Raw genomic sequence first — 26,529 nt, 5'->3', positions numbered from 1 at the left:
AAAAGCCAGTAATCATGAGGTCTTCAATATACAGGTGGCATGGGAAAAGAAGGTTGGTAGTTGATCTTAAGAAAAGGAATTCATGGAAAAAGACTGTCTGCAAGATTTTTTGGAGCTTGTGTACATTCCACTACGAAACAGGCAATTCTGGATTTGGTGATGTGTAATGAGGCAGATTTGATTAGGAAGCTTAAGGTGAAGGAACCCCTGGGGACACTGACCGTAATATGATAGAATTCACACTGCAGAATTAAAGGGAGAAGCTGGAATCAAATGTAATGGTATTACAATTGAGTAAAGGTAGCTACAAAGACACAAGGGAGGAAGTGGCCAGAGTTGTGCTACCTGACCTGCTGCGCTTTTCCAGCAACACATTTTTCAGCTCTGATCTCCAGCATCTGCAGTCCTCACTTTCTCCTGGAAGGGTAGCCTGGCAGGGAAAACTGTGGAGCAGCAATGGCAGGGGTTTCTGAGGGTAATTCAGGAAGCACAGCAGGAAGAAGAAATATGCTGTGGAGAAGGAAAGGCAATCATGGCTGACACAGGAAGTCAGGGACAGAATAAATGAAAATAAAAGCATATAATGTGGTAACGATTAGTGGGAAGTCAAAGGATAAACTAAAAGAGCAATGGGAGATGGGGAAAGAGAGAAGAAATAAGAGGGTAAGTTGCTAGTAATATAAAAAGTAGATTGCAAGATTGTTTCTCAGCTATCTAAACAGAAGGAGAAAGGCAAGAGTGGACATTGAGCTGTTAGAAAATGATACTGTAGAAATAGTAAGGAGGAACAAAGAAATGGTGATGGAACTGAATACGCACTTTACATCAGTGTTCACAGTGGAAAATACCAGTAATATACCAGAACTTCAAAAGAGTCAGGGGTGGAGGGGAATGTACTGGCCATTGCTAAGGAGAATATGCTGGGGAACCGGAAAGGTCTTAAGATGAATAAATCACTGGACCAGAGTTCAAAAGGAAATGGCTTAGGAGATTGTCGAGGCATTGGTGGTGATCTTCCAGAAATCACTGGAATCGGGGAGGGTACCAGAGGTCTGAAAATGCTAATACAGCACACCTGTTTAAGAAAGGAGGGAGACAGAAGTTGGGAAATTATATGCCAATTAGCCTGAACTTGGTCATTGGTAAGATATTAGAGTCCATTATTAAGGATGTGACTGCAGAGGACTTGGAAGTGAGAATAATGCTGAGTCATTAGGGTTTCATCAAGGGGAGGTCATGCCTGACAAATCTGTTAGAATTCTTTGAGGAGGTATTTAACAAGTTAGACAAAGGACAGCCAGTGGAAGTGATGGATTTGGCTTTCCAGAAGGCCTTTGACAAGATGCTGCACAGAAGGCTGTGAAATAAGATAAGAACCCACAGTGTTAGGGTCAAGGTACTGGCAAGGATAGAGGATTGGCTGACTGGCAGAAGGCAAAGCATGGGGTAAGGGTTCTTTTTCAGGATGGGAACTGCTGACTAGTTCTGCAGGGGTCAGTGTTGGAATCACAATTATTCACAGTATACTTTAATGATCTGGATGAAGAAACTGAGGGCATTGTTGCTCAGTTTGCAAATGATATAAAGAAGGTTAGAAGAATACATAGCGTCGAGGAAGGAGAGAGAGAGAGACTGTAGAAGACTTGGACAGGCTAGGAGAGAGGGCAACAAAATTGCAGTTGGAATACAATGTGGTATAGTGTGAGATTATGTGCTTTTGTAGGACGAATAGATGTATAGACCATTTTCTAAATCAATGCTTTGGAAGTGTGAAGCACAAGGGGAGTTGGGAGTCCTAGTTTAGGATTCTCTTCAGGTTAACATGCAGTTTCAGTTGACAGTTAGGAAAGCAACTGCAATGTTAGCATTCATTTCAAAATGGATAGAATACAAGAGCAGACATGTATTGCTGAGGTTATGTAAGGCTCTGACAGAATGTATTTGGAATATTGTGAGCAGTCTTGGACCCTGTATCTAAGGAAGAGTGTGCTGGCATTGGAGGGGGCCCAGAGGAGATTTACAAGAAGGATCCAGGGGTTGACATTTTGTCATATGAGGAGCAGACTCTGGATCAGTACTTGATGGAGTTTAGATGGATGAGGAGGGATGTCATTGAACCAGGAACCTGACAGCACTGGATAGAGCAGATGTGGAGAAGATGTTTCCACCAGTAAGAGGGACTAAGATCCAAGGGAACAAATTCAGAGTGAAGGGACCTCCATTTAGAACTGAGATTAGGTGAACTTCTTCAGCCAGCGGGTGGTGAATTTATGGTACTCAGTGCTGCATAGGTTTGTGGAGGCGAAGTAACTGAGTGTATTTAAGACAGAGATAGATAGATTCTTGATTAGTGAGGGGGTCAAGGGCTACTGGGAGGAGGCAAGATAATAGGATTGAGAAATATATCAGCTAAGATTGAATTGCTGAGCAGACTCAATAGGCTGAGTGGCCCAATTGTGCTTCTAAAGAAGGATCCGGGGGTTGACGTTGGTAGGTGGCACGGTGGCACAGTGATTAGCACTGCTGCCTCACAGCGCCTGAGACCCGGGTTCAATTCCCGTCTCAGGCGACTGACTGTGTGGAGTTTGCACGTTCTCCCCGTGTCTGCGTGGGTTTCCTCCGGGTGCTCCGGTTTCCTCCCACAGTCCAAAGATGTGCAGGTCAGGTGAATTGGCCATGCTAAATTGCCCGTAGTGTTAGGTAAGGGGTAAATGTAGGGGTATGGGTGGGTTGCGCTTCGGCGGGTCGGTGTGGACTTGTTGGGCCGAAGGGCCTGTTTCCACGCTGTAATGTAATCTAATCTAAATCTTATGGTCTTAACACAGAGAGTGGTTATAATGAGGATCTCCTTACTACATGAAATTATTGAAGAGTTGACGTTGATGTATGTAAGGGGTAGTTGGATAAATATTCAAATGAGGAAGAATGAAAATAGGAGGCACGGTGGCTCAATGGTTAGCATTGCTGCCTCACACAGTGCCAGGGACCTGGATTCAATTCCATCCTTGGGCGACTGTCTACATGGAGTTTGCACATTCTCCCCGTGTCTGTGTGGGTTTCCACCAGGTTCTCCAGTTTCCTCCCACAATCCAAAGATGAGCAAGTTAGGTGGATTGGCCATCCTAAATTGTCCATAGTGTCCAGGGATGTATAGGTTAGGTACATTAGCCATGGGCAATGCATGGATAGGGGAGGAGGAAGGATTAGATTACTTACAATGTGGAAACAGGCCCTTCAGCCCAACAAGTCTACACTGCCGAAACGCAACCCATTCCCCTACATTTACCCCTTCTCCTACCACTATGGGCAATTTAGCGTGGCCAATCCACCTAACCTGCACATTTTTGGATTGTGGGAGGAAACCGGAGCATCCAGAGTAAACCCACACAGACACGGGGAGAATGTGCAAACTCCACACAGAGAGTCACCTGAGGCAGGAATTGAACCTGGGTCTCTGGTGTTGTGAGGCAGCAGTGCTAACCATTGTGCCACCATGCCGTGTGTGGTATGCTCTTCAGACAGTCGGTGTGGACTTGTTGGACCAAATAGCCTGTTTCCACACAATGGGGATTCTATGAGAATATGTTGATGGTGTGGGATGAAGTTGAGGATGGGTTCATGTGGGGTAAAAGCATTCGCATGAGCTTATAAAGCTCAAAAGCTTATTTTTGTACTGTAAGCACTTTGTAATGTTGTAAAAAATGTCTTTTTCCTTTTGACTTACCTACATTGCACAAATAAAATGGTTTCCCATTGGGAACCAAATAGTATCAATATACTATGACATGTAGAAGTTTTGGCATCAGTGAGCTAGGTGTGAACAAAAGCTACACAACTAAAGACTAAATGGACTACCCTGCATTACAGTTTATGAATGATCCAAAATGCTGTTTAGCCTTTTTTCTGGGCTCCTTCACATTCCTTTTTGTACCTGTGCTTCTCTGAAGATATATGGACCCTGCTGATCCTTTTGACTAATAATTCTGTTTGCCTGTTCTTCAGGAATATCAATTTGCACAGCTGGTGGAATATTGGAATTGATAAAACAGTTGATAATGACCATGATCTTATTCTGAATGGTTTCCACAGTTGCATGGGAATGGCATAAGTCCTGGAGGAAAAATAAACACAGAAAAGGGGTCTGTACTCTCTCTATGTCAGACAGCTGCAGATGATAAAAGCATGCACATGCACACACATGCAAACAAAAATTAATAGGGCTAGATTTTACAAAAGGCTGCAGTCTCCATGCTCCCATTCTTTGGCAAAAAAGTCAAGGTGGGGAGCCTCAACATGAGCCTGATGGCTGTCCCATAGCAATTTAACAGTGGGGCAATGTAAATTGCTTTAAGTCCCACCTTGGAGAGTTGCCAACAAATCACATATGGGAGATCTCTGCAGTACCTGCAGTACCAGACAGGAGTGCCAGTCACTGCTTGGCTACAGGCAGATGCACCAAGCTGAGACGTCCATATAAGTCTAGAGCTAGGGGTCTCAGTGTGGGGGCAGGTTGGAAGGTAAGTTGAGTGGTCAGTCTCAATTGGCCACTGACATGGATTAAAGGGAGTTGACCCAGGAGCCCAACATAATAACACACACAAACACATATACTCCAAAACTAAAGATGCGGGGATTCCTGCCAGTTGCAGGCAATACCTCACCCAGCCATGAGGAATACCTTTCCACCCACCTTAAAACCACCCACAGACAATGTGAAATGTAATCCATGTACACAATTATCTCAGCACACTAGTTTTTTCAGCAATATTCTTTGTTCAAGTAATTTTGTGTGGGTTAGACATCTGACTCGTTTGGAAGTAGTTTTGAATTGTTACTTAATTCTTTTAAAATCATTCTTCATTTTCTAGTATTTTGTTTACCTTGTATTTTTGAACCTCAAGCCAAAAAAGTACATTATTCTCCATCAGTTGTCCTTTTGTTGATACAAACTTCCGAAATTGAAGTGCCGTTACTGGATTTAACAAAGCTTTACGGAATGCTATGATTTCTTTTGATGAGGCAGTCCATTTGTTATCCATGTGCTGTTGGAAATATAAATATTCATAATCACTTACATAATTCACAGTTTCACAAATCATTCGAAAAGAACAGCCATTCTGTAAACATTTTGCTGCCGGTATTTTCAAACCTGTGCAGTTTCCGTATTAAGATTCAATGAACTCTTGGAAACCGATTCAATAGCATTTGGAAAGAAGCAACATTGTGGCTTTAAAAAGATGAGATTGTAGCCAATGCAACTGAATTATCTCCATATGATGATTGGAGCTTTGAAAATTTCCAGAATTAAAATTAAACTTTTTGTTATTAGTGTTAGAGAGATATATATGATGTTGTGTCCCTGCCGGTCATCAAGCATCTACCATGTATAATTCCATTTTCAATTAACTTCAGATGACAGATCACTGTGTGGAACATAGTGGGGAATATTACCTCCACCTCCAATATTGAATGGGTTTGAATCAGGTGGGATGTTGACATGTAAGGAAATTCAAACTGTAATGCAGTCTGTGTCAAACATGCCCACTTTGGAATAATAGGGAAACAACCAATCTGCTGCCAGAAATCAGCTTGTTATCCAAGTCATAGAGCCATAGAGATCTACAGCATGGAAACAGATCCTTCAGTCCAACTCATCCGTGCCAATCAGATATCCTAAATTAATCTAGACCCATTTGTCAGCACTTGGCCCATATCCTTCTAAATCCTTTCTATTCATGTATCCATCTGAACGCCTTTTAATTGTGGTAATTATACCAGTCTCCGCCACTTTCTCTGGCAGCTCATTCCATACACCCACCACCCTTTGTGTGAAAAAGTTGCCCTTAGGGCCCTCTTAAATCTTTCCCCTCTCACCCTTTAGTTCTGGACTCTCCCACTCTAGGGAAAAGACCTTATCTATTTACCCTATGATTTCATAAACCTCTATAAGGTCACCCCTCAGCCTTCGATGCTCCAGATAAAACAGCCCCAGCCTATTCAGCCTCTCCCTATAGCTCAAACCCTACCACAACGTCCTACCTATAAGAGGGAAACCAGAATTGCACACAATATTCCAAAAGTGACCTAATCAATGTCCTGTACAGCTGCAACATGACCTCCCAATTCCTATGCTCAAAGCTCTGACCAGTAAAGGAAAGCTTACCAAACATCATCTTCACTATCCTGTCGATCTGCGACTCCACTTTCAAAGAATTACGAACCTATAGTCCAAGGTCTCTTTGTTCAGCAATACTCCCCAGGACCTTACCATTAAGTGTATAAGTCCTGCCTGACTTGCCAATCCGAAATGCAGCACCTCACATTTAGCTAAATTAAATTACATCTGCCACTCCTAAGCCCGTTGGCCCATCTGATCAAAATCCGTTGCAAACTGAGATAACCTTCTTCGCTGTCCACTACACCTCCAATTTTGGTGTAATCTGCAAATTTACGAACTATACCTCCTATTTTCAAATCCAAATCATTTATATAAATAACGATCCTTGTGGCATATCACTGGTCACAGACTTCCAGTTTGAAAAGCAACCCTCCACCACCTTCGAGCTAGTTCCGTATCCAAAGGCTAGTTCTCCCTGTATTCCATGTGATCTAATCTCGCTAACTAGTCCACCACGTGGAACCTTGTCAAATGCCTTACTGAAGCCCATATAGATCACATCCACCATTCTGCCCTCATCAATTCTCTTTGTTACTTCTTCAAAAAACTCAATCTCCTTACATTGATTATTAGAATACCATAGAATGAAGCCATTTGGCCTTTAATGTCTGGGCTAACACTTCTAAGGAAATTTTAGTGAGATATGCATGGCTCCAATGTATTTTCATCCTAGAGTTTTTTTAAGATTAGATTCCCTACAGTGTGGAAACAGGCCCTTCAGCCCAACAAGTCCAAAGCAACCCTCTGACTAATGCACCTAATAACTATGGTCAATTTAGACCTGCACATCTTTGAAATGTGGGAGGAAACCCACGCAGAGATGGGGAGAATGTGCAAACTCCACACAGACAGTCGCCCACGGCTGGAATTGAACCCAGGACCCTGACGCTGTGAGGCAGTAAGGCTAACCAATGAGTTACCGTGCCGATGATGGCTGAGTGGTTTTTCAGGCCTTTGAGGGCTAAAGGGAAGCAAGGACTACTTCATGGAAGAGGTAAGTGCTTATCCAGCACTGCTTGTGATCTTGACAAAGTGAACAGGAATGCTTCCCACCCTGTAGCCCCATAGGCAACCCCATTATTCTCCCTAACAATTGAATTTTCACTTTATGAATTAATGCCTTTTTGATGCCTTCAATGGAGCATAATTGTCTTTTGAGTCTCCTAATCTCTCTGGGCTTCTCCATGATGTTCTGTCTCTGAGCTCTCTGACATTTCACCGGGTCACATTAATGTCCCTCAAACTCCAATCCTTCTCAGCACCACCCATCAAATACCTCAGGACCATGATCACTCCCTCCATCCTGTCTTACATTTAGCTGTGGCCATATGATGGGGACTCCATTCCATGCTGCCCTCTCAACACCAACCCCCCCCCCTCCCATTCCAGTGCGCCCTGCTACCCTCCATTCTACCCTGAATCTCCATCTAACTAACTATGGCTGGTAAATCAATGTCAAAATAGGAAGTCAGGTCCTGCTGTTAAATTCAGCTTAAACTGAGGATACCCTGTCCTTCTAGCAGGTCAGGTAGCATCCATGAAGAGAGAGCAAGTTAGTGTTTCGAGTCCAGACGACTGAGATCGCCAAGACGATAGATTGAAGCTAGCATATTGCTCAGCAGTAGGGTGTTACATCCCTACGTCCAAGGCAAGATGTAGTTCAATACTTTCAACTTGGCAGAAAAGGTGCAGTACATTCATCTAGATGCTGATATGCATATCACCTTTCACTCCTCCCGTGTATTAGGTTTAGACTAATTCTATGACTCTATAACTCATCTTGCAAGTGCTACCAGCCCTCTTTGTGCACTTCCTCACATTGTGATGTCTATTCACCAGCAACACTCATCTCAACCTGATGCAATATCATATCATTCCTTCATAGTCACTCTTTACACATAATCAGTTTGGAAAACAGCCATCAATACGGAGTACTCAGTGGTATTTTTCCCTCTTCTTGATATTTTTCCCAGAAATAGGTATATTTATTTGTCATTACTTTACAAACTCCCTCTCAATAGCTTCCATGTTTTCTTGTTTTAATTGGTGAGTTCAAGGAATCCCAGAGAATCCATGGATGCAAAATTAAACTGCAATATTTCTCAAATTGAGCAACTAATGTATTGAAGTTGAAATGCGACCTCTCACAATGAGGTTGCTCACATGTAGTTGAATATATTGGATTGATATACCAAAGTCAGCAGGTTAGAGGCAGCAAGCATTCACATTTTTCTAGGATATCAGTCACTGCCGACACCTAAATTAAAAATGTTTGATTTGCACCCTCTACCAAAAACTGTATAAATTAAAAATTCTTCCATCCTGACCCACATTAATAGAAGTAACAGAGTTCATCTTTAAATTAATATGAAACATGTAGACAGGATGTTGAAGAAGCTGATCTTTTCATGTCTGTCAGTTTTGTATGTTCACGTTTTTTTCATTTCCAATATCAATCTTTGTTTTCCAAAAGTAAAAGGGATGTACAATGAAACAAAACTATTCAGCTTATTGTATTTTCAATTAGCTATATCTCAGATTATCACCATTTGTAAATTCAGACACTGACAATTCAGATAAAGTAATGATTTGTTTGAACTGCCAACATATAACATTGGAGGTGTAGGTTCTCACCTTCATTACATCTCGCTTCTTCCTGCTCTTGTGTAACATCTGGTCCTCTACCACCTCTTGCAATTTTATCTGGAGAACAGATGCCAACCAATAAAATTTCAGGATCAAATTACAGATTTCAATATATTTCACTTAGTCGTGCCATATATTTTGAATGTACAAGATGGCATTGTGTTTAGATATTTTCTAACCAACCTGTTTAGAGATGTTATTGCACAGTTGGAGCAGGTGGGACTTAAACCCCTTCCTCTTGGTCCAGAGTAGGGATGCTACCACTGTGCCACAGAGCCCTGGGAATTGGATGTATACTAATGCTTAAAAAGAGAAAACTTGCAAAGGTAATGGTGTATTGTCTAATTAATAAATTAGATAGCCATTCCAAAGCTCTTAAGCACAGTGGACTGAATGGTCTGTAGTGCCACATGATTCTATGTTGAACAAAACATACAAAAGATATTTTTAAACTTCGAGCTGAAAGGATATTAAATTATGTTTTATTCAGTTACTTGAGACCTTGCACAAAACTACCCACAGATGCAAAATAGGGTATCTGCTTGAGAAGTAGAAATAACTCATTGGTTCAGAAAGACATTCTGCTCCTCACCCCTCTAGAAGATCCTCAGTATTCTAGAGAGGATCAACTCTGTTCTTGTGATGATGATGAAAGCTCTATTTCCAGCTAACTCAGCAAGCTTCTTTTGTCTGAGCTGTGCTGCTCTGTCATTACTACCATTGTTAACTCTCTCTTAAGATATTTAAGTTTATACCTCTACAGCACACTGATAGTCTGTCTTGTCTTATGCAAACAGTATAATAATAACACATCAACTCCTCCTCTATCTCCAAAGAGATGGCTACTAAATCCCAGAGGATGCACCAGCAAGGCTTTCTCCTGCACTCTCCACCAATTTAGAAACTTTCTTCCTTATTGAGTATTCTATCTATATTAGAATCAGGAAAACAATCTGGTGAACACACCACTGACACATCTCCGCAGCTGTTCAAGGAAGAAACTCCTCATGTCATTAGTATTCAGAAGATTGTCAGAGACCAGGCACCTGCTCAAACCCAGGCCGAAGATGATCCCATGGTGTTGGCCACTAATAACTTTATGCAAATACAGTCAGGCAGATGAACAGAAGGTAGGTTTGTCAGAGACATTTCACAAACTGAATCAAAGGTTGGAGGACTCCACCAGCATTATCAGTAGTGTTGCCTCCTACATTTACTGCAACAGCGATAACTCTAGCCTTTGCTGTATCCGTTCAGAATGGGTGCAATGATCCTATTTGGAGAATATCAAAATAAGGATGTGATTCAGAGAAAACATGAGAAGGACAACGTATTGTCTCTATACAGCCTTTGCATTATTTCACCTTATTCAGCTACAGCACAAGCTATTTCACCAAACAATGTTAGGAGGTTATAAGTTTGGCAGAACTACACCCTCATTTCCCCTACAGCTCTCCCAAATACCACCACATCAATACACCAAGAAATGGACCATTGACTAGAACAGACAATGTTCTTACAAAAGTGTACAGAGATAGCAGCTTCAAGGCACTGTGCAGCAACAAGACCTGTTGAATGTGTTTGTGAATTGGCAAAAGCAGGCAACAATTTTAAATTTGCCTGTGATCACATGACCTTTGCAAAGCTCACAAGGTTTCAATTATTATAAGTAAAAGAACAATCATGCTTGCATGAGGCTAAGGTTTCTAATGTGGGCATGGTTGGTTAATGCATGAGCTGCTGGTGAAATGTAGTTTGATGGCAGATGACATCACTGCATCTATAGATGCCTGATTATTGCAGTTTCCCCAAGCAGTGCCTCACGTCACCAACATGTCCCCACTCATTCATACAGATCAAAAAAAAATCTGTCTGCCTTCTGTGAATGTGTTGACAACCATTTTCCTTCTCTAATGCACAGTTGAGGTTTGGTCAAAGATGGCATGTTATCCAGTTCACACTCGTGTGAGTATGTGACAAGCTCTATCTGATAGTCAGGATAAAATCCCTCATGTTCTGCTTTGTGTTCTGTCCGTGACATCCCCATTATCTTTCAGGCTTCCCATGTTCTCTTTCATTTAAATATTCCCAATTTTTCCCCTTTGTCCATGTCTTACCTCATTATCATGCATACTGTAGTGGTCCACTGTCTTCCCATTTGAAGCCAGAATGGTGGTGACTAGTAAAATACCCAACTCCTGCAGTACACGGTAGACTCCTGTGCTACATCAGATTCCACTCTTACGTTTAGAGGTGTCCCCATAACAACATAATGCAGATTTGAGTTTTCCACATTGCTCAAAATTCTATCGACTCCTCCTGATAATACCCCTGACCATTATTGGCCAAACCTCCTGGACTGACCATGTGTCAACGCCAGACTAACTTGTGACAACAGCCCCAGAATGATGTGTCCAACTGACGTACGTGTAGATTTGGACATCAGTCAGGCGTTTGACAAGGTTCTGCAGGGGAGACTGGTTAACAAGGTTAGATTACATGAAATACAGGGAGAACTAGGTATTTGGATACAAAATTGGCTTGGAGGTAGGAGACAGCGGGTGGTGGTGCAGGGTTGCTTTTCAGACTGGAGGCCTGTAACCAACAACATACTGCAACAATCAGTGCTCTGTCCACTGAGTTTGCAGATGACACCAAACTTGGTGGTCTAGTGGACAGTGAAGAAGGTTATCTCAGAGTACAACAGGACCTTAACGAGATGGGCAAATGGGCCAAGGAGTGGCAGATGGATTTTAATTTAGGTAAATGTGAGGTGCTGCATTTTGGAAAGGCAAATCAGGGCAGGACTTATACACTTCATGGTAAGATCCTGAGGAGTGTTGCTGAACAAAAAGACCTTGGGGTGTAGGTTCATAGCTCCTTGAAACAGAATCACAGGCAGACAGGGTAGTGAACAAGGCATATGGTATGCTTGCTTTTATTGGTCAGTGCATTGAGTATAGGAGTTGGGAGGTCATGTTACGGCTATACAGGGCATTGGTTACGCCACTTTTTGAATACTGCATTCAATTCTGGTCTCTCTGCTAAGGGAAGGATGTTGTGAAACTTGAAAGGGTTCAGAAAGGATTTACAAAGGTGTTGCCAGGTATGGAGGGTTTGACCGATAGGAAAAGGCTGAATAGGCTGGGGCTGTTTTCCCTTGAGTGCAGAAGCTGAGGGGTGACTTTATAGAGGTTTGTAAAATCATGAGGGCCTTGGAAAGGGTGACTAGTCAAGGTCTTTTGCCCAGGGTAAAGGAGTCCAAAACTTGAGGGCAAAGATTTCAGGTAAGAGTGGAAAGATTTAAACGGGATCTAAGGGATAAATTTTTCATACAGTGGTGCATATATGGAATGAGCTGCCAGAGGAGGTGAAGGAGGCTGGTACAACTACAACATCTAAAAGGCATCTGGATGTGTATGTGAATAGGAAGAGTTTAGAGGGATATGGCCAAATGCTGGCAAATTGGACTAGATTAATATAGAATACCTGATTGACATGGATGAGTTGGACTCAAGTGTCTGTTTCCGTGCTATTTATCTCTGTGACTCTGATGTATAATCATCAAACTGGTTGGGCCTGACCTGCAGGACTGACCAGGCCCCAATCCCTATGCAGCAATACAGCAGAGTCAATGATCCCCAGTTATTGGAAGGATCACGTGACTGAATGACCTTGACCAACCTCCGTACTGTAATCAGATAAACCCTTGACTGACTATGGTAGGTGGTGGTATCCTTTACTGACAAACTGAATTCCTGACAAACTATCATTTGTGAAACCCATTCAAAGCTTTAAAACCACAAGTTGTTAATCTGTTATTAAAAAAAATCTGTCTTCATCAATCCCCATTTCACCACCTTGCCACAGCCACCCTCTTTATCGGCAACTCCCCTTACACCCACCCCAGTCCTGAAGAAGGGTTACACCTGAAACGACGACTTCTGATGCTGCCTGGCTTGCTGTGTTCTTCCAGCCTCCTGCCTGTCTACTTCAAACTGTCAATCTAGTTATGAACTTCAAAGCTGCTGCCAAACCTTTTAAAACTCAGGTAGGCATTCATTCCAACACCATAACAAGCCTTGGGAAATATATACAATGAACCTGATTGAAACTACATGAAAAAATGGTAATTTTCTGTTCAAACTAAGAGCTTGTTAATCAAATCAGTCCAGCAGACAGTGTTTTAATTAACTCTTTCTGCCAGTTTTAGCCTTTTTAAAATCACATTTAAGATGTGTTGGATTTAAAGAAAAAGCTTCAAATTTAGATATTTAGACAGACTTTACCTACCCTTAAGAATATTTACATGTTATTCATCAATTTGTAACTCCTACGCTATGATCAAGGATCATTTCAAAGATCAGCCAAAACAGCCAAAATGGGATCTTTTGATGGCCCTGAGTTGGGTTTCCCACCTGTGTGACACCAATGCCACCCCTTCCCTCACTGACAAGTTTAGGCCTGTTGGAAATGGGGGCTGAATCGCTGCATCTGGGCCTCATCTGTCATCCACAGAATCTCACTGACTTCATAAAATCTGACCCTTAGTATTGACTTTGAAGTTTGGTAAAACAGTTTTGTCAAATGCAGGACTAACCTACCCGAATCTGATTAGTTTCAGCAAACTCTGGTGTGGATAGGAACATTGGCAGCCATTGTCTTTCCATACGTTCTTTTGCATATCTTTGCACCTCCAGTGCAACTTCTGAAGACAACAGATTGTGGAGCAAATTTTCTTGTCCACCAGCCAATGCCAACACCTAGATAGAAGAATTATATTTATGTTTCTTCATTTTTGCTGAAGTTTACTACTAAACACTTTTCTTCCACAATATTATGCACTTGTACTTCTGTTACAAAGCTTTAGTTGTAAATTCGTGGGTGTGTGACTTTGCACCTATTAACAATAATTGCGTGGACTCAAATTCCCAATATGTGGTCTTGGTACATGAAGCTCAATACGTTGTATTTATCTCTAAGCAGTTAATTATCTGAAGTTTCAGATTTCCTATTAATTATAAAACATTGCATTTCTCATAAAAAAAACAATGAGAATACTTATGCAGGGAGAGGTCAAAACCTTAGGATCTGACTTTAACTTCCAGGAGTGAGGAAAAGCAGGTGGTAAGCCTGAACCATTGGTATCCCACCAATTTGGTGTTCCATTGAAAGCAATAGCAAGGAAAGTCAGATGGCATGTAGAACATCAAAGTTTGCTAATATTTATTTTCCACCAAAACAAATCCTCTATATTTATCTATAATCCCCTCGCAAGCAATACTGAATTGTATGAATTCCTGCCTTTGATGTAGTTTGCATGCAGAGAGGACTTAGAAAAAAACGTGAGCACACACTCTCCCACCTTTACCATATGCTTCAATGATTTTACATCCATTGACTTGCGTGAATACAAAGTCCCTGAATTCCCAGTATGTGTTACCCAGTACATCAAGATTGAAAATTTATGAAATTACCCAACAGTCTATACTTACTAATTGGATATATATCTTGTGAGGAGACTGAGGAGCATTAGGTAAACAGAACTTAGAGTTTCTGATCTGTGTTACTTTATCATTAAAGTGACAGAGATATAAAAAATTAGATCTGAGGAAGCAAAATGTTAAGGATTTCAAGTGACTTCCTAAGGAAGTCAATCATCATGTGTTGGAAGAACAGTACTCTCAGACTTGGGGGAAGGCATTAATAATTCCCCCCAAAAAATCCTGATCTCCTCATATTACAGTTTAATGGATTTGTTTTAAATTTTAAACTAAATTAGGCATAGTCAATTATTAGGGGCCTTTAAGCTTTGTTCCTGAATATTCATCACTCCATTGGCACTTAAAAACTATTCAATGAGTTAAAGCAATGCTTTTTAATAGTTTTAATATCTCCCATATCACAACTGCTTTTCATATTACTCACTCTTGTATTCTAATTTCCCTGTCATTTTGTATAATTTTTGCTCTAGAACTAGAATATAATCTAATGTCCCATCTCCAGACTAACATCATTTGTTTCTAGAATGATTGCTAAGCAAACAGAGAAGTAGGAGTAGGTCATTAAGACCCTTAATCTGAGCCTACCTTTCCTTTAGAGCATAACTAATCTTCAACTCAATTTTCCCACCTTTTTTTCTCATCTCTTGATATCATAATTTTTCTTTAAAATGCCAATCTTAGATCTGAAAATTTCACCTGACCCAGTATCCATAGCCAGTTGTTGATGTCACTTCTTAAAGGTCTTATTTGTCCACATGTTCTGAATTTCCTCACTCCAAGAAATAGACTTTTTCTGTATCAGTCATAATAAATACTGTCAGTATTTTAGTCACTCCCTCAACCTTCTAAACTCAAAGGAATACAATGCAAATTTATCAAATACACCTTAAAATTCAGCAGAAGCTATGGTATAATTCCAATGAATCATTGCTGGACTCTTTCTAAGGCCATTGTACTCTTCCAGCAGTGTGGTGCCCAAAACAGAACACAACACACCTATCTTCAACCGGAGAGTAACTTCCATCCTTTGTATCCAAGCCAACTTGAGGTAAAATTCACCATTGCAATAGCCTTTCTGAATATTTTTGGACATGGTGACTAGCTTTTAGTCATTTGAATATTTGGGCACCTGTTGCTCCTCTGCATTTCTAGTCTGTAGCAATTAGGAAAATATTTCAATTCATCGTTAGCCAGGCTGCAGCACAGAGAGAGATAAGGGAACCAGTCAGAGACATGCTCCTGAAAATGAAATGTTAGCCAGGAGGTGCAGAGACACAGAGGTATCAGTTGCTGACAGGGACTAGGAATGCTCAGTATATAAAAACTGCTGACACTTCAGACTACTCAAAGAGTGTCAGGGGACTCAAGTTGGTGTATAAATAGGTTTTTAATTCAGTTTGTGGGAAAATATATAAGCTCTAGTTTGCAAGAGAACATATGAGAGATAAGTACATTGTTTAATACATTAATAAAGTAACATGTGAAGTTATAAAAATTGACTCCTCTCTGCACACACTAGCAGCCAGCAATTGCTGGATTCAGACAGCAGCTGGTGGTCACTGGACTCAAACAAGTATCAAAACAATTTTATTGATTTCACGGGCCTTTACAGAAGCAGTGTGAAATATCTTGCCAGGGCACCTATCAGAGATTGAAGATTTAGGGGGAGTGGTGAGATAACAGATTAGAGGTTGAGAGTGTAGTGGGAGTGGAATTGGATGTCAAGGTGTGTGTGTTGGAGGATTGGAGGTCTCTTGTTGGGGACCTGATTGTGCTTGGAGTTTGGAGATCTTGTATGGTGGCATGGTGTGGAGAACCAAAGCTTTCTGAACCACTAGTTAATAGGAAGAGAAGACCCATGTTGAAGGTCAGTGAGATTGCCAGATTATAGAGAATAGTTAGCAAGGTTAGATCTCATGGAATATAGGGAGAACTAGCCATTTGGATACAGAACTGGCTCAAAAGTAGAAGACAGAGGATGGTGGTGGAGAGTTGCTTTTCAGACTGGAGGCCAGTGGAGTGCCACAAAGATTAGTGCTAGGTTCACTACTCTTTTCATTTATATAAATGATTTGGATGTGAATATAGGAGGTATAGTCAGTAAGTTTGCAGATGACACCAAAATTGGAGATGTAGTGGACAGTGACCACCAGCTGCTGTCTGAATCCAGCAATTGCTGGCTGCTGGTGTGTGCAGAGAGGAGTCAATTCTTATAACTTCACATGTTACTTTATTAATGTACTAAACAATGTACTTCTCTCTCATATATTCTCTTGCAAACTAGAGCTTATATATTTTCCCACAAACTGAATTAAAAACCTATTTATACACCAACTTGAGTCCCCTGACACTCTTTGAGTAGTCTGAGGTTACCTCAGAGTACAACAGGAACTTGATCAGATGGGCCATTGGGCTGAGGAGTGGCAGATGGAGTTTAATTTAGATAAATGTGAGATGCTGCATTTTGGAAAAGCAAATCAGAGCACAACTTATACACTTAATGGTAAAGTCCTGGGGAGTGTTGCTGAACAAAGAGACCTTGGAGTGCAGGTTCATAGTTCCTTGAAAGTAGAGTCGCAGGTCGATAGGATAGTGAAGAAGGTGTTTGGTATGCTTTCCTTTATTGGTCAGAGTATTGAGTACAGGAGTTAGCAGGTCATGTTGCAGCTGTACAGGACATTGGTTAGGCCACTTTTGGAACCTTGTGTGCAATTCTGTCTCCTTCCTGTCGGAAGGATGTTGTGAAACTTGAAAGGGTTCAGAAAAGATTTACAAGACTGTTGCCAGGGTTGGAGGATTTGAGCTATAGGGAGAGGTTGAATAAACTGGGGCAGTTTTCCCTGAAGTGTCAGAGGCTGAGGGGTGACCATATAGAGGTTTTAAAAATCATGGCATGGATAGGATAAATAGACAAAGTCCAGAACTAGAGGGCATAGGTTTAGGGTGAGAGGGGAAAGATATAAAAGAGACCGAAGGGGCAACATTTTCACACAGAGGGTGGTGCATGTATGGAATGAGTTGCCAGAGGATGTGGTGGAGGCTGGTACAATTGCAGCATTTAAAAGACATCTGGATGGGTGTATGAATAGGAATGGTTTAGAGGGAAATGGTCCGGGTGCTGACAAATGGGACTAGATTAGGTTGCAGATGACACCAAAATTGGAGATGTAGTGGACAGTGACCACCAGCTGCTGTCTGAATCCAGCAATTGCTGGCTGCTGGTGTGTGCAGAGAGGAGTCAATTCTTATAACTTCACATGTTACTTTATTAATGTATTAAACAATGTACTTCTCTCTCATATATTCTCTTGCAAACTAGAGCTTATATATTTTCCCACAAACTGAATTAAAAACCTATTTATACACCAACTTGAGTCCCCTGACACTCTTTGAGTAGTCTGAGGTTACCTCAGAGTACAACAGGAACTTGATCAGATGGGCCATTGGGCTGAGGAGTGGCAGATGGAGTTTAATTTAGATAAATGTGAGATGCTGCATTTTGGAAAAGCAGTTAGACCGAAGGGTCTGTTTCCGTGTTGTACATCTCTATGACTCTAAGTAGATACCGTTAGTGGGAACATGGGGTGGACGAATTTACCTCCTGAATTGCCTTTATGAAGCAGTCAAAATACCCGATTCTCAGGAAATCCATTATTGCAGAGTGAAAGCTGAAGACCTGCACATGGCAAGAAACTAGGTAGGCAAGCAATCATCTGCAAACCACTTTGATTAGAATATTTAAATGTTATCTTCCCAATACCTTGAATCTCAGACTGAAGCACTAAAACATTTAGGCAATTACCTCTTCCTGTTGTGGTTTTGTAGCAGGGCTGCTGAGTCCAAAGAAATACTTTCGATTCATATATTTGTTGATGATATCTTTGGATTTGATATTTTTACTGTCTTTTTCATGGCGAGATATATTTACATAGTGTTCAATGTCCAGCCAGCAGTTGAGATCCATGCTAGAAGAAAGGCAGTTTTCCATATATTGACAATACTGCATTGTTAAAAAAATTATCAAAGCAATAAGGACTGCAATTTTATTACTGCATCAAGTTAAGATGGGGGTGGCATATCATGTTTTAGAGTATTTACTGCACAGTAACAACAACCATTAGCCTTGGATTTGGAATCATATTGAAATACAGCAAACTCTGTTATCTGGTGCTCAGGCAACAAGAATTCTCATGCAACTGGTAAACACTTTTTAAAAAATTACCATTTTTGCATAGTTTCTTCAAAAACATCTGTTTGAACTTGGTGCGCCAAGTTTCAATGCACGTATATTCATGCACTATGTAGCAGTTCTCTAGGCACCACTATCAGCACTGCCTGCATGCAGGCTCCATTACAGTATGGCTAGTTGAATTTGTGATCCCCAACTCCTCACCCTTCAACATCTGCTGCTGCTGCTGCTCAAGATACAAGTGCTAGTTCTGGTGATGACTCTGGTGAAATATTGTCAGAGTTTCCAGAACACAGCAAGTAAATTGCACTGTCCCTTTGACATTTAGATTTAAGATTTTCTTCTATTCAAAAAATATTGAAGTGTTGGGTGTCCACAAGAATATTTTTCATGGAACCATCAGATTCACATAACCGGCACTGCCACCCATCTCTCCCAACTGCCTGCCCCATACATGCCGGATAACAGGAGGTTTACTATAATAACATTTTTGTGAATTTCCATTGGATTCATTGTTATCAAAAAGTTCTGAACAAACAGAAGAATACTTGGTTTTCTAAATAATGCAAAACCATAAACCATGTTAAAATATACCACACTGCTCCAGAAAAGACTTGGTAACTGCCATAAACATTAAAACATGGAATATGACAAACAGTTCTTCCTCTTTTACCAAGCCATTATGATTTGCCTTTAAAGAAAAGTGAAACAGTTTATCATTGGGCATGTATCTCAGTGGTTCTAGAGTGCATGACTGATTGGAACATGCAACAGTTGAGTAGAGAGGTTATGCAAGAAATAGTCTGATGGCAATGTGACATGTTAATGTTTGCAAATGTGCTAAAACGATGATTCTATATACAAACACTCACCACAATCAGGATAGCTAACAAAGACTTGCCATGCCTGTATGAGAAAGTTTACATCGTGCGGCATTCCCTGTAACCCCTCCCCCCTTACAATAACATTCACTGTTTTGTGTTACATAAACATTCTTCGACACTTACTCTGCTAAATTTTCTTTAAGGAATATCTGAAATTGGTCAAGTTCTAAGCGATTGTGAAGAAGCGTTTGAAATGAATAATCTTTGAATTGCTGTGGAACAAATTTCCATGAGGTCCTGGGATCCTCCAAAATTTCTTCTTGGCTAGCTGATTGAACAGGAAACTGCAAAGAAGATTGAAAACACTGGTAACATGACAGATTTAGCTTCATTAACTGGCTGAGTTTCTTAGAAATGCTACCTCTAAGTGGCAGCAAGACCGGAAAGGAAACTGAAGTCAATCTCAAGTGACAACAAACAACTGCCTGTCTAAAGATGGCACTGCCGGATGCAAAATGATGTAGCTTGCACAACTGGATAAAATGAATTTAGTTTGTTCTCTCCTAGCAGTCTCCCTCTCTCTTCCCCACACACCCTGTGATTTCTCAATTTTCCTTTAATCTTCCCATCTCTCCCAAGCAAAAATAGGCTGACTATCAGTGCAGACTCCCCACAGCCTGCTCCTAGTGCAGGCCTCCCCACACCCTGCCCTTGTGCAGGCCTTCCCGTACCCTGCTCCTGGTGCAGGCCTCCCCACACCCTGCTCCTTGTGCAGGCCTTTCCACACCCTGCTCCTTGCGCAGGCCTTCCCATGCCCTGCTCCTTGCGCAGGTCTCTCCACACCCTGTTCCTAATTCAGGCCTTCCCACACCCTGCTCCTTGTGGAGGCCTCCCAACACCATCCTCGCTCTGAAGGCCACCCCACATACAGTCCCAATGCAGGCCTTCCCATACCCTGCTCCTAGTGCAGCTTCCTTCCCCATCTGCTCCTACTGCAGCCGGAGCCCAAGCCTGGTAACTTGTTTTGTGCAGTTATGATGGACTCTTCTCACTGCTTGTCTTCAACACACTGGATACTCAGTGATGAAAAGTGTGGTGCTGGAAAAGCACAGTAGGTCAGACAATATCCAAGGAGCAGGAGAGTCAATGTTGCAGGTGTACGCCCTTTATCAGGGCTTCATGATCATTCCTTCATCACATTCTTGATGAGGGGCTTATGCCCGAAACATCGATGCTCCTGTTCCTTGGATGCTGCCTGACCTGTTGTGCTTTTCCAATGCCACACTTTTTGACTCTAAAATATCGAGCATTTGCAGTCCTATCCTTCTCCTGGATACTCAGTGAACCAAGCCCAAATACAGGAAATCCTGACCCTCTTAATTGCCTGAATGTCAGTCCTGTTGCAGATGAAAGAATGTGCTAATCAGTTACAGTTGGAATATGAATAGTGACAGCTATCTCTCAGGATTATGCTTTCATACAGTCTGTCAGAGAAAACAGGGTTTATGTGCCTATTCTGCATCACTGTCATACAGTCATAGGGGTTTACAGTTTGGAACAGGGCCTTTGACCTCACTTGTCCATGCTGCCCAGTTTTCACAATTAAACTAGTCCCATTTGCCTTTGTTTGGTCCATATCCCTCCATACTGATCCCATTTATGTACCTGTCCAAATATTTCTTAAATGATGAAATTGTACTTGCCTCCACTACTACCTCTAGCAGCCTGTTCGATACATCACCATCCTCTGTGTGAAAACTTGCTTCTCTGGAACCTTTTGTATCTCTCCCCTCTCACCTTAAACCTATGCCCTCTGGTTTTAGATTTCCCTACCCATGCAGAAAAGCTCTTGGCAATCTACTTTATCTACACCTCTCATGATTTTATCGACCTCTATAACGTCACTCCTCAGTCTCCTATGCTAGAGGGAAAAAGGTCCCATATTATACAGCCTTTCCTGATAACACAAACCTTTCAGTAGAGATGGCACTTTTTTGCACTTTTTCTAGTTTAATAATATCCTTTCTGTAATAGGGCAACCAGATTTGTCCTCAGTACTCTAAATGTGTCCTTACCAATATCTTGTACAGCTGCTACAAGAACCCAACTCTTGTACTCAATCTCACACCGATGAAAGCAAGTTTGCTGGAAGCATTCTTCACCACCCTGTTTACCTGTGACTCCACTTTCAAGGAGCTATAAACCCATATTTCTAGATCTCTTTGTTCTATAACATTCCCCAGGGCCAAACCACTGACAGTGTAACTCCAATGCTGCTTTGATTTACCAAAATGCAACACCTTGCATTATCTAAATTAAACTCCATCTGCCAGTCCTCAGCCCACTGGCCCAGTTGATCAAGATCCTGCTGTATTCTCAGATAACCTTCTTCACTATCCACTGTACTGCCACTATACTGATGTCATCTGCACATTTATTAAGCATACCTCCAAAATTCTCATCCAAATCATTTACATTATTGACAAATAAAAGTAAACCCAGCACCAATCCCTATGGCATACCACTGCTCACAGGCCTCCAGTTTCAAAAGAAAACATCCTACCACCACCCTTTGTCTTCTACCTTCAAGCCAATTTTGTATCCAATGGCTACTTCTCCCTGAATTCCATGCAGTACCATATAGACGATGTCTACCACATTGGCCACATGTCACCCCTTCAGAAAACCCAATCAAATTCATATGACATGATTTCCCATGCTGACTATCCCAAATGAGACATTGACTCTTCAAATGCCTGTAGATCCTGTGTCTCAGAATCCCTTCTAAGAACTTACCCACCACAGACATTCGGCTCATCAATCTATAGTTCCCAGGTGTTTCTCTGCAGCTTTTCTTAAATAATGATACAATATTTGCCACTCTCCAATCTTTGGGCACTTCACCTGTGGCTGCTAGTGACACAAAAATCTCCGCTATGGTCCCTGCAATTTCATCCCTAACCTCAAACAAAGTTCTGGGATACATTTCATTAGATCCCGGGGGATTTATCTACCTTAGTGCATTTTAAGATGTCCAGCACCTCACCTTCTGTAATATGGACTCTTTTCAAGCCACATTTGTTTATTTTACATTTCCTAGCATCGATGCCTTTCTCAACAGTAAATACTGACAAGAAATATTCATTTAGGATCTCATCTGTCTCTTGTGGCTCCACTTATAGACAATCTTTAATACCCCTTATTCTCTCCATAGTTACTCTTTTGCCCTTCACTGTTACCAAGAAAATAATCGAGCAGATCATCTACATGTGGAATGGGCCTACCTACATCAAAATAGGATTTCAAATGGTGACACATTTAATTATTCAAACTTTTTTTCTGGAAACATAAGTTACAACCATCAAGTGGAAGCCGAACCCTGACTGTTAGATAGGTGAGTGCACATTGCACACACACCTTCACTCACAAAGTTGACATTTAAGGCCTTTGAAGTTACTATTGTTCATACTCTATGAAAGGCTGACTCAGGACCAGAGCACCAGTTATTCTTGGGGTGGTGGAGGAGAGTGAGGTGCATTAATAATGATTACACATCAGTAATATGTAGAGGGTTCCTATCTCCAAGGATGGCAAAAGTCCTGTAGTATATAGAAATAATATAAATTGTAGCCTTTGGCTTTGGATAGTACAGGATGCTAATCAAATATTTGGAATGTTGGTTCAAGTTGGGTTTAAATTCAGAGTGGTCATTACTGAAAACATTCCAGCATCATATACAAAAAAAAACATTTGTCACTGAGGGTTAGTTAATTAAAAACTAGAAAGTGACTGCTGTCTTGGCTTTGTGTCAAGTGGCCTTCTCCTGTTCCTATGTTGTTTATAAATTAACCTGTTTTTTAAGAACCAAATAAGTAATTACTTCATTGGGCAGAAACTTCCTCTGCAATTCCTGAAGCTTCTTGTAGTATACTGAGTCCAGACGCTCAATCTTCGTTGCCATCGTCACCTAGAAATAAAAGATATTCACTGAGTAGCAAGGAACAACACTAAATACAATGTTCTGAAGAACATTGAAATGAAACTTGAAATGTTAATTCCGTATCTCTCCACACATGCTACCAGACCTGCTGAGTTTCTCTGGCACTTTTTGTGTTTGGTTCAGATTTCTAGCTTTTCTTATAATGTGACAGCCATACCACAGGTTAAGTGGAGAATTTATGCAAACTAGAGACTGAACAGGAGGGAAAGTGTGCACCAAGATCATTTGAAAAATTTGTATATTTTTCTGATCAGTGACTGTCTGTTACTGTCAGAACAAATATTCAACTGTTTGTGCTATACTGTTTTGTGCAGTATTATCAGGAGATTGCTTGTTAATCTTTCTACCCTTCTTCCTCAGAGGACATTTTTTGATTTGCAAACATATAGATGATTTTTCTTACAAATAATGTATAAGTACAGTATATACAAAAGGTTATCATTCTGTTCTGCACAACCTTTCCAACAAGGAAAAAGAAACAGAAATGATACATTGGAATTTTACATCACACAGATCTACTGTGCAAATAACAAGGCTGTTTTATACGATAGAGGAAGAAAGTATTTACAAAATATTTATTTTGAGGGGTCTGACAACTGATTTCTGCTATACTTTGGCAGAAAGACATCAGCGTTGGCAGCCCCAAGCTGCATCCTATAGCATGTAGCCCTGGGCTTTGGAATGTGCCAGTCTGCAGCACACAATCATAGTCAACCCTTTACACTGGAATACCTTGGAGTTTTGGGCAGACCATAAAACATCTTTTACTGGTTGATGATCCTCCAGATCTTTGTCTCAGTGTGCATCCCAGGGAACAGACCATAGAGCAGAGTCCTACATCATGGAGCTGCTTGGGATGAACCTCAACAAAAACCATCTCTCTCCAGATCTGACTCCAGAGATCATATATTGTGACCCTTTAAATAAGCCATTAACATGTACAGACTTACTAGTGAGTCTCTGAGCATTATGCATTCAAAGCTCATTTCAGTCATATTGGCAGTTGGAGAGCAGCCGTTTCATCATAAGGAGGGCTCTGAGTACCTACACTGTCACACTGTCACTGCTGGTTGACTACAGAACACATCTCTGCCCATTTTGCCTTTCACAAAATTGTTTATGATATGGAGAAAAAAGAACAAATATAAAATGTGGGGTGTTAAAGCATATGTATCTGATACAATACTGAGTAAAAAAATGAAATGGACCATTTGGAAAAACTCATCCAAGAAAGCAGTTGGATGTATTGACCTACCTTACTATAACTTGCCATTTCCGCTTCAATCATTTGGATCCAAGGCACCAGTAGCAAGATAAGAATGTGTTCCTCTAATTGATCAAAGAGCTCTTCAAATGGTGGATCTAGTTTGCTATAGATCTCTTTCTTGTTCTCTGCATCCATTTGGATGTCTGCTGGGGCCTCTTCAATAGTGTATGTTGCAAAAATGAACTGAAACAAGTGAACGAATCATGGAAATGTCAGTTTGCTGATGGAAATGCTGTTATTCTAATTATTAAGATTGCAAGAGTCTTGATTGTTGGCAAATAATTGTTTTTTAAATTCTCATAATAAATATTAACTATGTATAGGACAGTACTTCACCTCTATCACAACGCTGCTGGAGAGAACAGGTTTCCAGTAATTGTGTTACACCATTTGCCAACAATGAAGTAGACTATCTTATTTACATATTCATATTAACCTTTTGCAGCACAGAAACTCAATACCCAACTACTGGATATTAGTGGGGTTTTTTTGAAATGGTACAAACAATTTGCATTTTCATCATAAATGATAATATTTACTCTTGGATTGCAGAGTTAGTCCTGACTCATAAAGACTGATAAACACATAGATGCCATCTCTGAGTGGTGAAAACAGTACACATGTGCAAAGAGAAAGCTGATGTCATTTGGTAATAATAGAAGTGTGTATAATTCCATAACTGTGCATCTCTATAATTGTGCCCTACCACAGAACAGGAGTTTACTGTGCAGGCACAAAGCACCAACATTGGAAATGGAGGTCCATGTCAAGGTAAAACAGAACAGCTCCAGAGTTGATTAAAAGCAGATGATGCTCATTGGACTTTGTACTCAAGATTTGAACTCTATAGATGGGGCTAGTGGAGCAATGGACTACAGGTCGGAAGTTTGTAAGTTCAATTTCAACTTGGCTCAAGTGCAATTTGTAATTTTTAGGGCCCTCTTATGATATAGTGGTAAAGTCCCTACTGCTGGATCAGAAGGCGCAGGTTTGAGGTGCAGCTGCTCCTGAGGTGTGTAACTTCAGGCCATGGGCACCAGTTATGCCTTTGCGGGGTACATGGAACATTCCTCATTCCAATCCTATTCTGGCCGCCACCCACAATTATTTCTCCAGTATATCGATGATATCATTGATGCTGCTTTCCTCTCTCGGAATTGGAAAAATTTATCAATTTCACTCCCAAGTTTCACCCCGTTCTCACTTTCACTTGGTCCAGCTTTGACTCTTCCTTTCTTTTCCTTGTTATTTCTGTTTCCATTTCAGAAGATAAGCTGGCCACAAATATCCATTCCAAGCCAACCGATTTCTACAGTAACCTTGAGTATACATCCTCACATTCTGTTTCCTGGAAAGATTCTATTCCATTCTCACAATTCCTCTGTTTCTGTTGCATCTGCTCTGATGACGCCAATTTCAACAAGGGCACCTCCAAAATGTCCACATTCTTCCTCAACTGAGGATTAAGAGTTCAAGAGTCTTGCTTCCTGTGTGGACAGGAATGGGGACTGCTGGGGGGATGAACCAACTGACCACAGCACCATGGTGCAGGGAGCCATTCAAGTGGGGGAAGAGAAGAGAAAAATTGTAATTGGGGACAATATAGTTAGAGGCATAATCACTGTTCTTTGTGACCAGGATCGAGAGTCCCAAAGGTTGTGTTGAATGCCTGGTGCTTAGGTTCGGGATACCTCATCTGGGCTACAGAGGAACTTGTAGAAGGGGGTTAACGATTCTGTGGTCGTGGTCCACATAGATACCAATGACGTAGATCTACCTAGGGCAGAGGTTCTGCTAAGGGGGTATGAACAGCTAGGACCTAATTTAGAAAGCAGAACCGAAAAGGAAATAATCTCTGGATTGCTGCCTGAGCCATGAGTTACTTGGTACAGGGTCAATAATATTAAGCAGGTAAATGCAT

General features: G+C 41.1%; 1 protein-coding gene across 1 annotated transcript in view; it reads right to left on the bottom strand.

Annotated features, from left to right (window-relative positions):
- LOC122549486 (regulator of G protein signaling 22-like) overlaps nt 1-26,529 on the bottom strand; it is a 100,591-nt gene that overhangs the window by 21,365 nt on the left and 52,697 nt on the right. The window contains exons 9-16 of the mRNA XM_087985870.1: nt 24,597-24,791; nt 23,222-23,308; nt 19,525-19,685; nt 18,131-18,293; nt 13,429-13,587; nt 8,813-8,881; nt 4,881-5,042; nt 3,932-4,111 (exon numbers count right to left, since the gene is read on the bottom strand). Coding sequence (XP_087841996.1) covers nt 3,932-4,111; nt 4,881-5,042; nt 8,813-8,881; nt 13,429-13,587; nt 18,131-18,293; nt 19,525-19,685; nt 23,222-23,308; nt 24,597-24,791 — 1,176 coding nt within the window. The remainder of the gene's footprint in view (nt 1-3,931; nt 4,112-4,880; nt 5,043-8,812; nt 8,882-13,428; nt 13,588-18,130; nt 18,294-19,524; nt 19,686-23,221; nt 23,309-24,596; nt 24,792-26,529) is intronic.

The sequence above is a fragment of the Chiloscyllium plagiosum genome, unplaced genomic scaffold (genome assembly GCF_037043375.1).
Source record: "Chiloscyllium plagiosum isolate Xiang-an unplaced genomic scaffold, Cpla_swu_hap1 HiC_scaffold_4, whole genome shotgun sequence".
Taxonomy (NCBI): domain Eukaryota; kingdom Metazoa; phylum Chordata; class Chondrichthyes; order Orectolobiformes; family Hemiscylliidae; genus Chiloscyllium; species Chiloscyllium plagiosum.
Note: the sequence above shows the minus strand (reverse complement) of the source record. Positions and strands in the feature narration are given on the sequence as shown.